The sequence below is a fragment of the Pongo pygmaeus genome, chromosome 3, assembly GCF_028885625.2.
Source record: "Pongo pygmaeus isolate AG05252 chromosome 3, NHGRI_mPonPyg2-v2.0_pri, whole genome shotgun sequence".
Classification (NCBI taxonomy): domain Eukaryota; kingdom Metazoa; phylum Chordata; class Mammalia; order Primates; family Hominidae; genus Pongo; species Pongo pygmaeus.
This window is the reverse complement of record NC_072376.2, coordinates 101208780-101224822: the sequence shown is the minus strand read 5'-3', so window position 1 is coordinate 101224822 and position 16043 is coordinate 101208780. Positions and strand designations below refer to the sequence as shown.

Sequence of the window (16043 nt, the reverse complement as noted above, 5' to 3'; positions counted from 1 at the left end):
CAGTGACCTTGAAACTATATGGAGGAGAGGACTACATAGGTATTCTTATTTGAGCTTCTGTATGTGTATTCCTACAGACAACTCCAACATTGGAAAATATGAGCTTTCTGTTTACTTCATTAAAAATAACGCCAGGATCAATTAATATTAGCAAATAGTCTAATGCGCTTTGGGAGGCATCTTGCAATGGATAATGTAATTAAAGGTTAAACCATTAATCATGTCTTTACTCCCTACTTAGTTCATTTGACTGAACCTACACTGACTGAGTGCCTGCAACACGTCAGGCGCATGTTAGATGTGTAATGTCAAGGACGCGTTAGGCCCTGTCTTCAGGGATGTTACAGTCTAACAGGGATGCAGAAAAGAAAGCAAATTAGTGATAGCAACAAGTCCCTGGTCCACAGGGCAGTGGCGGTACTCTCTTAATTATGTCATCACATGCCATTTCCTCCAAAGTCTTCCACTGACACTTAGACTAAACGTAAACTCCAGTTATCAGTCCTTGCTAATGCCTCTGACCATATTGCTCATTACACTTCAGCCACATGACCTGCTGTTCCCACGGAGGGCCAACCTTGTTGCTGCCTCAGAGCCTTTGTGTTGGCTGTTCCTCAGCCTGGCCAGCACTTTCTTCTCATTCACTCCTTGTTCAAGTGTCATCTTATCCAGGATTCTATTCCTAACTACTCATATTCACTTGCCACCACTTTACTCAGTGTTTTAGAGAACTTCTTACTATTGGAAATTACATTATTTCTTTATTATCTATCTTGCCCTACAGGAGTGTAAGCTCTGTAAATACAAGGAGCTTGTCTGTCATGTTCATTGCTATCTCCCTACTGCCTAGAAAAGTTCCTGGCATATATTAGGCACTAAATAAATAGTCATTGAATGACGGAACAGCTCCTTGCCCACATATGTTTCCATCACACCTACCTGTTCTCCTTACTTGCTGGGACATGAGTGGGCCTCTATGGAGTATCTTCTTTTGGCAAGGATCAGGTGTAGGAGGTGGGGTAGACGTGGTGTGATAGGGAGAAGAGAGAAGAATTAGAAGAATCCCTAGTTGAAATGAATTTGGATCTAACAGGATGGATTTCCATTTTCTTAATTCCTTGTTGGGAGAGAAAACAATCAGAGGGCAGGATTGACCTCCTTTAGCTTTGTCAGTTTCAAAGATATTCAAGAACTGCACCAAGGCTGACATGTTCTTGCCTTTTTCATTTCCTAATAACCTTTCCTTATGGGTCTTGTACAGCTTGGAAAAAGTGCAGGGTTGTTCTGTTTAGATATTTCAGTTTCATCTGGATGTTTGGTATGTTGTAGGAAGCCACCTCTGATGTAATGCATTTTATGGCATCCTCATGAATATGTTATTTATATATTATGTACATCTCTTATGTGTATATTAAGTTACTCACAATCCTCTGTACTGCGATTAAATAATCTTTAATCATTTGAGACATGGAGTTCTATGTATAAAAGTTCTAATGCCCAAGTTAGTTGGACTATACTTCCTCATTATCTTAAAATATTTTTAATAAAATTTGAATAAGATAACTATGAGTCGATTATAAAACTGCATTTGAAAAATCTGAAATTAGTTAAGTTCTCAAAACACAGTTTAAGTAAATGCTACTTCTCAGCCTAAGCATTTAGAATATATATATAGTTCTTTTTCAAGCAAGGAAAAACATGGTTTGAGGAGTCTGAGTTAAGAGCTTTCCATACCATCTTATTTGGAAATAATGTGGTGCTAAAAGGTTTACACACCTTGAAAGATTCTACAGTTTTAAAAATGATTCCATTTCTAGCTTACCATGCACTTTTCAGTGCTTTGTGCTTATGTGTTTTCCTCATGTTGAACAAAGTAAATCTATCCTTCCAATTTCAATAATATGTTTTGGGGTGTTTGCATGAATACAACTTTAATTACAAACATCACAATTTTTTTTTTTTTTTTTTTTTTTTTGTCTTTTGAACATCTTTCCTTTTATTTCTTTTTTTTTTGTTTTGTTTTTTTGTTTTTTTTTTCTTTTATTGTAATTATTATTATTATTATTATTATTATACTTTAGGTTTTATGGTACATGTGCCCAATGTGCAGTAAGTTACATATGTATACATGTGCCATGCTGGTGCACTGCACCCACCAACTCGTCATCTAGCATTAGGTATATCTCCCAATGTTATCCCTCCCCCCTCCCCCCAACCCACAACAGTCCCTGAAGTGTGATGTTCCCCTTCCTGTGTCCATGTGTTCTCATTGTTCAATTCCCACCTATGAGTGAGAATATGCGGTGTTTGGTTTTTTGTTCTTGCGATAGTTTACTGAGAATGATGATTTCCAATTTCATCCATGTCCCTACAAAGGACATGAACTCATCATTTCTTATGGCTGCATAGTATTCCATGGTGTAGATGTGCCACATTTTCTTAATCCAGTCTATCATTGTTGGACATTTGGGTTGGTTCCAAGTCTTTGCTATTGTGAATAATGCGGCAATAAACATACGTGTGCATGTGTCTTTATAGCAGCAAAAACATCACAATTTAATTGAATAGAGGTTAGGAAAGATTATGCCATGCTGTTATGAGTTCTAATTGTTCTGGTGAGTTTTTTCCCAAAATATCATTATTTTCATATAATTTTGTCTTAGATTCTAAATAAATAATAGGCATCATAAAATTATTTGTGCCAGTTTGCTTTGCAAATCACTCTCTCTTCCTCTGTAGAATTGGTATGAAATTGCCTTTGTTAAAATAGGTCTACTATTATTCTATGAGGGCAAAAAAAATCTTTTCTCATTCTTCCTTATATTAATTGACCCCTGTTTCCTGAATGCCTTGTAATTATTGCTAGACTTGCCATGAGCATTTCAGCAATACTGGCTTCACAAAGATGAGAAAGTTGTTAAATTGGCAGAATTGTTTTTGTTTAGTTTTGGTTTTAACACATAATGCAGATATTTTTTAGATTAGTGCCTCATCATCTCTCTTTGCTCATGAAGTTCTAAAGACCTTCCACTGGAAATACAGATGTTCCCAAAACTGTAGGCACATATTTTTTAAGGTGATCAGTGATGAACTTGACTGCTTGAATGACTCTGCATTCTTTTTTGCCAGACTCTTAGAAAGAACCATCCGATCAGCTGTAGAACAACATCTTTTTGATGTTAATAACTCTGGAGGTCAAAGTTCAGAGGACTCGGAATCTGGAACACCATCAGCATCTTCTGCCATATCTGCCAGACAGCGCCGCCGCCAGTCCAAGGAACAGGATGAAGTTCGACGTGGGAAAGACAAGTGAGTTGGCATTGATTCTTCCTCTTACTTGATTTTTCTCTTTTTAAAAGGAATATACACCCAAATTAGTCACTGTGTTATAGTCATACCTCCTGGTCCTCTCCCATTTCAGTATTTAGGTTAAAACTTTAAGAGTTATCAGTTTGTCCATTCTAAACTTAGCTACATTTGGAATTCATAGGTAATTGCATTAATATTTCCGTTTCATCCAGACATGTGGTATGTTGTTAGAAGCCACCTCTGATTGAATACACCCTGTGACTGCCTCATAAATACCTTATATAGAGGGATTCTGAACCATGGGCAGAGAAAGTTACCATATGCTTGTCCAGAGGCATCTTTTTTCTTGCTAGACAACATTAAGTTGACTATTTAGACTTGTTTATGAAGCAGCTGGTTTCTCCCTTATATTTATGTGATTAAGTAGTCAGATATCACTATAATACTCTGACATTTGATTATGTTTTAGTATAAGAAAGGTTGGGCTTAAGTCTACTCAAAAAATGAAAAGCTTAGGTTGTTTATTATAATAATCACTAATTTTAAGGCATTCCCATAGTATGAATTTTAAGAATAGTGTTACAAAGAGCTTTATTCTCCATGAAAAAAGATTTAATAAAATACAGATGAACAATTACCATTTATATTATTTAATAATCATGATTTAAATTGTCAAGGAAAATAAATTTATATAGAGAATAGACTGTACAGATATTCATATATTTTCCCTGAAAGTTCCAAAGTTATTTTTATTGACTATGGGCTTTAGCCTCTTTATGGTTGTTGTTTTGAACTCCTTATTAAATGTCAGAATCTAAACTGAATCAGACCCTAGCCTCCCTCATTCTTTTTCTTTCTTTTCTTAATTTTTAATTTTTATGAATATATAATAGTCCCACACCCCTCATTCTCATTCCTTTTCACTTAGACTCATAATCTACATTAAACCCTTTATGGAAAAAGAAAAAAAACTTTTTCACTTAAAGAAAAACACAAAAGATAAACAGTATAAATAAGTTTCATGCTATACCTCACAGAGATGTTTAAGGGCTATATTAGCAAATGTAATTTTAGAAATAAAGCAGTATCAATAATATAACCCACTGATTTACAAGTAGCATATGCAGTACTTTTAAAATAAATTTTCATGGAGCTGGTGGATAGAATAGTTGTAATATTCCATTTAGAAAATAGAAAAAGTATAATACAGGAGATATTTACATTTCTTCTCCTGTGGCATGACATGAGATATTTACATTTAAAATTAGCTAGTGACATGTTTATAGAAAGTGTTTAGAAGTATAATTAGTTTGTGTACTACCTCTAATATGTTATAGAAAAAGCACAAATTATTCATTTAACACTGTTCTTATCCTCTGCCTCATTTTTTGCTGAGGCGTATGTAGCAACACTTTGCATTTTAAAAATATCCTCAGTGTGTCACGATATCCTGCTTTCCACCCTCTTTGTTTGGACAGAGGGCTAGCAGGTGGAGGTGGGAAGTGGTGGGGAGCATGAGAGAGAACACAGAGTGATGGTGCTGTTGGTGGATGCTTGGCAGCAGGTCTGGGGGAGGACAGTGGAGGTGAAAACAGATAGGGGCCAGACAGGGCAGGGAAATGTGAAACACAGCCTCACCTCTCCTGAAGAATTTAAATAGAGAGCTTCCCAAGCCCAGGGACATTTCTTGCATAAGTTATCTTGATTGTTTTTTACTAGCAATATCAGGAGAACAAAAGGAGATGGGGAATGGTAGCTGAGTGATGGTATGAAGACTATACCCCTGAAGCCCTAGCCTTTCCCTTAATTGTTCTTCTCTTACTATTCCCTTCACCACTCCTTCTGGTCAAATCACAGTTGGACATTGAGTGAGAGAATCTTGGGGTACAAACAGTACCTAACCTGGCACACTATGACACAATCGTGTCTTGATAGTCCTTCAACTCCCAGCCCACACTGAACGGCTTCTCTTAGCTCTCCAGGTCTTTGGAAGAGTGAGACCCTTATCTCTCAAAACCCCCAGATCCACTAATTTTGTCTGGCCCAGCTTTGACCATAGGTCAGTAGTCATTTCCTGCAACCCCTCTCCCCTTATCTTCATGCTGGGTTCTGTCATCCTTTCACTCACCTACTTTGATCCAGTGCTGTCATTCCACTTGTTTCTTCCCAGCTCCACTCTTTCCTTTTGCTCATCTGCTTGCTTGAAATACTTTTCCAGCAGACTGATTCTTTCAGCATCTCCTCTTTGGTCTTAGATTTCTTTTTTAACCTTCCTTTCAATGAGCCGCCATAAAGGTCTTCTCCAGTATCTCCAGGAGAGTCATGAACATGTCATAAATTATAAGAAGATCAAGAATCATTAATATAGCCTACAGTCAATGAGTTTGTCATAGTATATGCTTCTATACAATTGATTCATTTAAGATTTTTCACAAGTCTTTACTCAAAAAATAAGGAAAGATTAAGTTAGGCTGTAATATTCTATTCAAAACTATAAGCTTTATGAAGTGGTTAAAAAGTGTTTAGAAACATAGAAATCTATTTATATTATTATCTATTATTTTGCCTCTAGTAACTTAGAGATGCAACAAATTAAAACATATTCTTGAAGAAGCCAATGATGACTATATTTCAAGATGAGTAAAAGGGTCAGTAAAGTCATACTAAAGTCATCATGGCCCATTTCTGAACTAGCAGTACCAAAGATAGAAAAAGACTACAAATAACTTCATTCATAGGTACAAATGATTTGTTATTTGTCTGAATTCTAAAGGAAATATAATCAGACCTATATTACCGTTTGCTACGATTTTGTAGCAAATTAATCTTCATTATGTAATAATAAAATCTTCATTATGTAAAAATATTCAGCTAAATTCATTTAGTAAAAAAATCTACTATCTGCCAAGTTTACAGAAATGTGAAATTTTGGTGATGGGTATATGGAAGTCTGTTGTGATAGTGTCTCTACTTCTGTATATGTTTGAAAAAAATCATAATAAATATTTTTTAAAAGCAAAGCATCATTTAAGTGAAAATGATTTTCAATCTTCTAAAAACACAGTGAACTGGAAAATTGATCCAAATGTTTCTTTGTTATATAAAGACTATATTAAAATCCTACTGCAAAGTAAAAGAAAAGCATGCTATATTTGGGGAATAATAAATAGTTCAGCATTGCCAGGACATTAAGTAGGTATGTAGGGGTGAGGAGGAAATCCTGAAAAAATATGGAAATAAATCTAGGTAATGAAAGTGAGAGGTCCAGAGATCTAAGTTCAGTCAAATCCAAGTTATGTCAAATGTGATTGAAATCTGACAGAATATTGCAGGAAGGAATTGAGTACACCTGCTCCATCTAAGATTAGATTTAAAGAAATACAACCATGTGTTTTATACAGAGCTGTATCTAAATAAAGTGCCTCCGAAGTCTTCAACAGTGATAATTGAGCACCCAGTACTATAAGGTGATTCAATGATGAAAAACAGATACCGCACCCAGGCTCATGGATCTATAGTGTAATTGAAATTAGAGTTCACAAAGTGAAGTAGAAGAGACGTGTGGATGCACGTAAAAGCAAAGACTTCCCTCGGAGGAGAACAGGATTTGTCCATGAGCACAACAGCATGGTCAGATTTTCATATACTTATTTTGACAGGATTTTTTCTAGTCATTCATTCACTATTCAAAAAGATCGTAAAATAAACTTTACTTTCTTATTTTTAAAAATGGTTTTTAGCTGTTGTCTTTAGTCTGCTTGGGCTGCCATAACAAAATACCACCGACTGGGTGGCTTAAACAACAAAAACTTATCTTCTGACAGTTCTAGAAGCTGTAAGTTCAAGGTCAAGGTGCTAGAAGTGTCCGTTTCTGTTGAGGCCTCTCACATTGGCATGCAGATGGCTACCTTTTCACTGTGTCCGCACATGCCCCTTCCCCTGTGTGCACACTCCTGATGTCTCTCCCTCTTCTTACAAGGACATTAGTTCTATTGGATTAGGGTCCCACCCTTATTACTCTTTTAACCTTATTTACCTCCTTAAAGGCCCTGTCTCCAAATATGGTCACATTGGGGATTAGGACTTCAAAATGTGAATTTTGAGGGTACGTAAGTCAGTCCATACTAGCTTTAAAGCATAAAAGGTCCTCCATTTAAAGGTTATAATTGGGGCGAGGCGCAGTGGCTCATGCCTGTAATCCCAGCACTTTGGGAGGCCAAGGCGGGCAGGAGTTTGAGAACAGCCTGGCCAATATGATGAAACCCCATCTCTACTAAAAATACAAAAATTAGCCAGCTGGTGGTGCATGCCTGTAGTCCCAGCTACTCAGGAGGCTGAGGCAGGAGAATCGCTTGAACCTGGGAGGTCGAGGTTGCAGTGAGCCGAGATCGCACCACTGCACTCCAGCCTGGGCGACAGAGCAAGACTCTGTCTCAAAAAATAAATAAGTAAAAATAAAAATGAAAAAAAAAAGTTATAAGTGGACATATACCCCAAAAGCTAGGTTAATGGATACGAAAACATAGTTTGCAAAAGACCTAGTATTTGGTGGGGCAACAGGGTGATTAGAATAAAAAATAAATTAATTATACATTAAAAATATCTAAAAGAGCGTAATTGGATTGTTTGTAATACAAAGAATAGGTGCCTGATGGAATGGATACCTCATTTACCTTAATGTAATTATTATGCATTGCATGCCTGTATCAAAATATCTCATGTACCCCATAATTTACGTATATACACCTACCGTGTACACACAAAAATGAAAAATAAATAAAAAACAAACAGAAAAAAAGGCCAGGAAAACTATGAAGAGTGATAAGAAGATAGAATTTAAATAGTAAAATAAATAATTTTTGAGTTTTAGAATTACACCAAATTGATCCAGCCACCCACAGAAGGTACTGCTCTCAGTGCGTGGAGGGGAGAGACTGAGGGGCATGTGCATGAGTATAAGTGCTTGCATTTAGTCCCTGTCAGCTTCTCCTCCTGTCTTCAATTACTTTGTACTTAGAATATCTCTTATAAATGTGCATAAATCTTTTATATAATTTTACTAAATATATATTTTCACATTAAAGTTGTAGCAAAAAGACTAAAATATAGAGTGTTAAAAATTACCAAAGATAGTATAACTTTGAAAATATTATGATAGTATTTAATTCATAATTTTGCCTCTGTTATACCCTGTCTAAAGATATGAATTTAGATTTCAGAATAAATATTTAATGTTATCTTTCATTTTGGGATATGGTTGAGCCAATAGTAAAATATGATATGTATTTTTACTCTTTAGAATTCATTTATTTCAAGATACAGTTTTAGGTGTTTGGGGAGGTACATTAACTCACTCGTACCGTGAAGGAGGAGAATAAAGTCTCATTTATTTGTTCCTTACCAAGCCATGGTGCTGTGCTGATGGTTTTATTTGTTCCATGATATTGTTTCTTTTTTTTTTTAACTCAGTTTGCTAATTTACTCTTGTGAAAACCTATTATAGGAATGCTTAAGATATTAATACTTAAAACTGTTTCATGAACATCAAATCAATTAAATTCTATAATTATGACATTCATATCTACTTCTACAACTATGTCATGAAAGAGGGCTGTACTTGGAAGTAACAAATCCAGATTTCAGTTAAAATGCTTTGTATTCCATAGTTTTTATTAACATATAATTTCTACTAAGATTATCTATTAATAATTCAGTGAGATTGAAATACACATTTCTTTTAATTTTTAATTTTTTTATTTTATTATTATTATACTTTAAGTTTTAGGGTACATGTGCACAATGTGCAGGTTTGTTACATATGTATACATGTGCCATGTTGGTGTGCTGCACCCATTAACTCGTCATTTAGCATTAGGTATATCTCCTAATGCTATCCCTCCCCCCTCCCCCCACACCACAACAGTCCCCGGAGTGTGATGTTCCCCTTCCTGTGTCCATGTGTTCTCATTGTTCGATACACATTTCTACACTACTAAAATGGAAGATACAATTCCTTTTTAGATTTTTCTCCATACACTGTATGAATTTATAAATTTTAAATATATATATATTTAAACATCTACTGTGAATAATAGGAAATTTCTGTATAAACTTGCACTGTTCTCCCTGTTTGAATACAAATTACTTTTGGTAAAATACAAAAGCTGTCCATTGGTAGAAACAGCCCTTGCCAATTTGCCTCTAGGAATTATTTCTCTTTCAGTGTGATTTATTTGGCACCAAGCAGTCCCAGGAGTGGCACTCTGCTCAGATTTTGATCAGAGATGCAAACTGGAATTTCTGGGCACTCTTTGGATTTTCTAGGTATGATATGATATAGTTAGAGTATCATTAAATGACCATTTGATCTTTTAAAATAAAATTAAGCTTTTTTCTCAATTCAAGGGGACTTACCAACAAAGAAAATATTCCTTCTGGGTTCAACCACCTTGATGATTGTATTTTGAATACTCAGGAAGTCGAAAAAGTACACGAAAATACTTCTGGTTGTGCTGGAGAAAGGAGCAAGCCTAAACGTCAGAAATCCAGTACTAAACTTTCTGAGCTTCATGACAATCAAGACGGTCTTGTGGTAAGTGAATATGTCTATAAAGTTTTACTTGTTAGGAAATATTACATCTCTTTTCTTTGCTTTGTAAAAAAATTAAAAGTAATTTCAGTCTTCAGTTTTATAACATTATAGAATATGAGTTATGGAAGAGACCTTAGAGCTACTAAGTGTATATATATTTGTATTTCTTTTTAATAAATACAAAAATTAAGGCCGAGAAATATTATATTCTACAAAGGAATAAGAGACACCACACACTCTGATTTCCATTGTTTTTTTCTCTTTTTTTCAAGCATTTTTAAATTTTGTTTTTGAAATAAAATTGCCAATAAAGCATTTTTTCTTCTTTTTCCCCATTCTGTTTGTTCTTGTCTAAGTGAATATGTTTTATAAATTAATGAATGAACTTAAAGCAAGGTGAAATACACAGTGAAAGAGGATCAGCTATCTTCATGTTCAGAAATCTCTTCATGTTCAGAAATTTCGTTTCAAATCTATACTCTTTTAAAGTATTTTCTTCCAAGTTAATCAGAAACAAAAAGAAATTAATCCCTATGTAGTTGCCTCAGACCTGAATCTTGGATCACTAATTCAATACATAGTATAAGTTTTTACAAGTGGTTTAACCAATGGCTAAATATTTGTTCAGTATAACTATTAACATTCATCATCCTTCTTCCTTTATGCATTAGTTTCTCTGAAAAATAAGCCACAAAGTCTGTCCCTTTAGTTAAAAAAAACAACAACAAACCCAAAAACCTGAAGATAAATTTTATAACGTGACATGAACTGGAATCCCTAATAAAAATAGGCAATATCTTCTCCTACTGTTTAGTGTGCAAATCGTCTGATGTACTTTGTCTCTGACCAGTTTTTAGCTCCATGCTGTGTTTTTCATACATTCAATAAAATTCATGGGCCACCTATTTTCTCATTGTCAATTGTGGCATGTGCTTGGACAAGATTTCTAATTTTTCCATAAGTAAAATATGGGTAAATGCAAATCTAGGATTTTTTTTCCCCCATAATGTCTCGATGCATCGTTTCTGGAAGTAAACTGATCAGCTATAGTGAACAGAAATAATCATCTACCTCAGACTTATGTCTCGTACAATTCTCAAAATAAAGAATTTGAAGTTTGGAATCATGACACCCTATTTTTTAACACTGATGATTTCATTTTTGTTGTTAAAAGTAAATATTTAAATAAAAGAAATGGTATTAACTTCATTAGCTCTCTAATTGGCCCATGATTTGCTTACCTGCCAGAGAGATATCTGGTGACTGAAAGTCTGAGACTTGGCTTTATAGTGTGAAAAGAAGCTATGAAGCAGGCTTCTCAGTTTGAATCCCTTTTTACATTCATTTAACCCATTAATTTTTTCCACCAGGAATAGTGTCTTAAGTTAGTTAGATGGTAATAGTTAATAGAAGTGGAAAAGTACATTTACTCCTTAGAATATGTGTTTACTGATAAAACTATGGACATGGTCTGTGCTGAAAAACATTGGGATGGAAGATCCTAATTCCATTTGGGGTTTTTTATGTGAAAGAATTTGCCCCTACCTCAATTGCCAGTTTCCGCATTCCAGTATTGTGCATGTCACATGTGAGCTCAGTGGACCGTGTCTTTGTTGCAATGAATAACTTAAAACCCTGCCAATACAACTTAGAAGAAAAACTTCCTCATCTGTAAAGTAAGGGTGTTCTCAAAGATGTTTTCCAACTCTTATATTCCATGAATTTAAAAATCTAATCTTCGCAAGTAACCACAAAGCAAAGAGCCAGGGAACAAAACGACAACTAATATTAAGACTGCATCCTGAATGTTAAGTTGTGTATCTTCACTTCCCCCTTATTTTTAACCTTCTAATTCTACTTTCCCCAACTTTCCTCCAAAACCTTTCCCTAGCCCATTTTAAGTTCTTTACATTCTGACCAAACATTTGTTTCTATAGCTTAAAAAAATTATACATAATTATATGTCATCTGTGTGGCAGGAAATAGTTTAGATCCTGTGGATACAGTAGTGAAAAAAACAGGTAACAATTCCTGCCTTCCTGGAGCTTACATTCTAGTCAGGGAAACAGACAATAACCAAGATAAATAAGTAAAGAATAAAGTATATTAGGTAGTGATAACAACTAGAAAGAAAAAAAAAATGCAGGGAATGGGGACAGGAACCTGTGAGGGGGCAAGGGATGCAGTTTTAAATGGAATAATCAGAGGAGACCTCTCCAAGAATTTGACACTTGAGTATAAAGAACTAGAGGAAGTAAGGAAGCAGGACTTACTGATGGAATCACAGGTGCAAGGGCTCTGAGGCAATTGTTTTCTGGACTATTCAAGGAACCACAGAGACACCATTATGGTTGGAAAAGAGTGAGCAAAGTGAAAGAGGGAATGGAAAGCAGGGCACGTTAAATAGGTCTTTATAGATCATTGTAAGGACCCCTCCTTTATTCTGGATGAGATGAGAAGCCATTGAGTTCTCAGTAGAACAGTGACCTGGCTTACTTAAATTTGGTGATGCTTTGTTGAAAATAGACAATTAGCAGGCAAGGGCAGAAGCAGAGAGACCAGGTAGGAATCATTACAGTCATCTGGGTTTGAGATGATGATGGCTTGAACTGAGGTGATACAAGAGCCAGCTATATGGACTCACGGGCTGTACCCTTCACTGGTCTAGAGAGCACTGTTCCCATCAACTAAAATATGAATGGTTCCCCCTGGAGTTGTGCACTGCCATGGTCAAGAGGTGGGGTAAGAAAGTGAATGTATTTTGAAGATAGAATTGACAAAATCACCTGAAAGATTCAATGTGGGATATGAAAGCAAAAGAGGAGTCAAAGATGATTCCAAGATTTTTGTCCTGAGCAGCTAGGAGACTGGTGTTGCCAATTTACTGAGATGAGGAAGATAAACGTTTTGGGAGTCATATCCTAAGCTCAGTTTCTGACATGGAAAGACTGAGCTTCCCATTAGACATCTAAGAGAAGAGATATTAGAGAGGTAACTGGGCTTCTGGGCCTAGAGTTTCAGGAGAATGTCCTCCTTAGAGATACAAATGTGGGAGTCATGAGCATTGTAAATGACATTTAAAGCCACACACTGGCTGAGATAACCAAGGGAGTGAATGTGGATAGAAAAGGCCTTCGCACAAGGCCTTGAGGCAGAAAATGGGGAGATAAGAAGCCAGCTGAGGAAACTTAAGAAGCAGCAGCCAGAAAACTAGAAGAAAAATGAGGGAAGTTTGGTGTCTTAGAAGCCAAGTAACCAAGGGACTCAAAGAGGAAGGAGAATCAGATGATAGGTCAAGTAGAAGACTGCGAGTTCAACCATTGAAATTAGAAAAATGTAGCTCCCTGGTGATCTTAGTAAGAATAGTGTTGGTAGAAAGATGGGAGCAAGAGCCATTTTCAGGAGAAGATGGTAGGAGAGTAACTGAAGACAGTGAGTAAATGGCTCCACAGTGATCTTGCTGGCCCACAGCACAGCCAAAGAGGAGAATATGGTGTAGATCTGGAAAAGTGTCTTACATATTTGGTGTCTTTACAGTGGGAACTATCTGGCTCCTTTCTCCCTCTGTCCTTTGCCTCTCGAGGATATCATGACCAGCAGAGACCGAGAAACTACAGATAATTCAGAGCTCAGAAATCAGGGGCAGTGAGGTATCAGTCTGGGCATCAGACTGCACTGCCTCATCTCGAATTATTGCCACAATTTCAACCTTTCTCTTTCCTTAAACCCCAAGCTCATATCTGTGCCCTTCCTTCTCTCTCAGAAGAAAACCTTATCTCCTCTTTTACTTTGAAGAGGTGAAATAACCAGCTTCTGTTTCAACTTCCCTCACTTCACTTCCAAATTTCTCTAGCTCTCTGCCTATTTTATTTTCTTATCTGCTCAAATGACAAAGTTTCCTAAATTCTAAAACTAACCTCTAAGGTGAAAAGTATCTTTGGAAATTCTATTTTTTACATCCATCTCCCAGCCTACCTCACACTGGCATAAAAACATATTTACACATGCACACTTCCTCTCTATTGGCTCATCTCCATTGGCCTAAAAAAAAAAGTCTCTATCTCCAAACTTCCGCTCTAGGGCAGAGTTTAATACTTTGAGTCAAAAATCACAACACATTCATGCATTTTATCCAGTAATCCTACTTCTGCTACTCTGTTCTAGGTGCATAATCCTTTTTGTTTGTTTGTTTGAGATGGAGTTTCACTCTTATTGCCCAGCTGGAGTGCAGTGACACGATCTCAGCTCACTGCAACCTCCCCCTCCCGGGTTCAAGTGATTCTCATGCCTCAGCCTCCTGAGTAGCAGGGTTTACAGGTGCACACCACTATGCCCAGCTAATTTTTGTATTTTAGTAGAGATGGGGTTTCACCATGTTGGCCGGGCTGGTCCCAAACTCCTGACCTCAACTATCTGCCGGCCTCAGCTTCCCAAAGTGCTGGGATTACAGGCATGAGCCACCACACCCAGCCACTAGGTCCATAATCTTAAATATCAAAAAAACCATATATATTAATTTGCTCACCGCAAGGCTATTTATAATCATGGAAAATCAGAAGCAATTTAAGTGTTCAGAAGTAGAAGAGCAGATGAGTAACATTTGTATGTCAACTCAGTAAAATATTCTGCAATGATTCAAAATTATAGTTATGAAGATTATATAATAAAATAGAAAATATTTGACAAGTTATATTTTAAGTGCTTTTCATGTATTCTCAATTTTAATCCTCCCAATAATCCATAGGTAGATATTATTATTCCCATTCTAATCATGAGGAAAATTAGGCATAGGAGATTAAATAACTAGGTCACACATAAGTGGTGGAGCTGGGATTCCGCTGTACTGCCCTTCAATATAAAAATAGGTTATGAAGCAACATCTACAGTGCATGCATATATATGTATGATATATTCATTCCTAGGAAAAAAGGCTAAAAGGATATATAGCTAAAAGTGATTGTGTGATTGTATTATGGTGGTGGCAGTAGTATTAGAGGTAATTGTTTCTCTTCTCTCCAAATATGTTCTGTGTGATTATATGAATTCTATAATATTACATTTAATATATAAAAATAAAAACAAAGTCTATAGGTCTCTTATCTATGAACAACTTCCTTTTAGTTTCATGTGTACATGAAATCTCAGTCAAGGTTCAAGAAAGAAGAATAGGTCTTGTAATCATACCTGAATTTCAGTTCTAACTATCTCACTTCATAGCTATGGCAAGTAAAGCACGTTACTTAGCCTTTTACTTCATCTGTAAAATAGCAGTTTTTTTGTGAGATTGTGGTTTTTTGTGAGATTTAAATGCAACTAAATGTGCTAAAGAATAGGTAAAACTGAACACAGTAAATATGTTTCTGCTCCCTCTGCTCTGATGGCCAATCCCTTTTTTTCATTTTACCATCACACATTTTGAACAGTCTGTACTTGTTAGTTTCAGTTCTTCTATGTTTTTTTAAGAGGCAGAGTCTCACTCTGTCATCCAGCCTGGAGTACAGTGGCGTGATCAAAGCTCACTGCAACATCCAACTCCTGGGCTTAAGGGATCCTCCTGCCCCAGCCTCCCAAGTAGCCAGGACCATAGGCATGTGCCACCATACCCAGCTAATTTTTAAAATTTTTTGTAGAGACAGAGTTTCACTATGTTGCCCAGGCTGGTCTCACACTTCTGGCCTCAAATGATCCTCCCACCTCAGCCTCCCAAAGTGCTGGGATTACAGGAGTGAGGTGCCATGCCCAGACCCCATTCTTCTTTTCATATTTATACATCAATCCCTATAGTCTAGATTCCATCCCCAACCCCAACCCCAACCCCATTCTCTACAGAACCTTTCTTAATGTCTCTACTGGTCTTTTGTGCTATGACTAGTCCCTGTGCTATGACTTCATCTAGTTCTTGGCCTCCTCAAGGCCTTGGGGTGTTTGATACTTTGTGGCTCTTTGTCTGAACCCTTTCTCCCTTGGTCTGAATGATGCTGACCTCTCCTTGTCCTCATACCACAATGACTGTTTTCTTTGCTGTATCCTTCCCTGTCTAAGCTCCCATAAATCATGCTTGGAATTAAATGTTACCTAGATTTTTGTCTCATATCTCTTTTCTATCTGAACTTTTAGAGCTTCTCCAGTTCCATGGTTTCAG

At 36.4% G+C, this 16043-nt stretch overlaps 1 protein-coding gene across 26 annotated transcripts in view; it reads left to right on the top strand.

Moving 5' to 3' along the window:
• The window catches only part of FAM13A (family with sequence similarity 13 member A), a 389756-nt gene that overhangs the window by 325476 nt on the left and 48237 nt on the right, over positions 1–16043 (top strand). For all 26 annotated transcript variants that reach the window (XM_063663893.1, XM_063663888.1, XM_054485353.2 and 23 more), the window contains 2 exons: positions 3130–3309; positions 9715–9901. In XM_063663893.1, coding sequence (XP_063519963.1) covers positions 3130–3309; positions 9715–9901 — 367 coding nt within the window. The remainder of the gene's footprint in view (positions 1–3129; positions 3310–9714; positions 9902–16043) is intronic.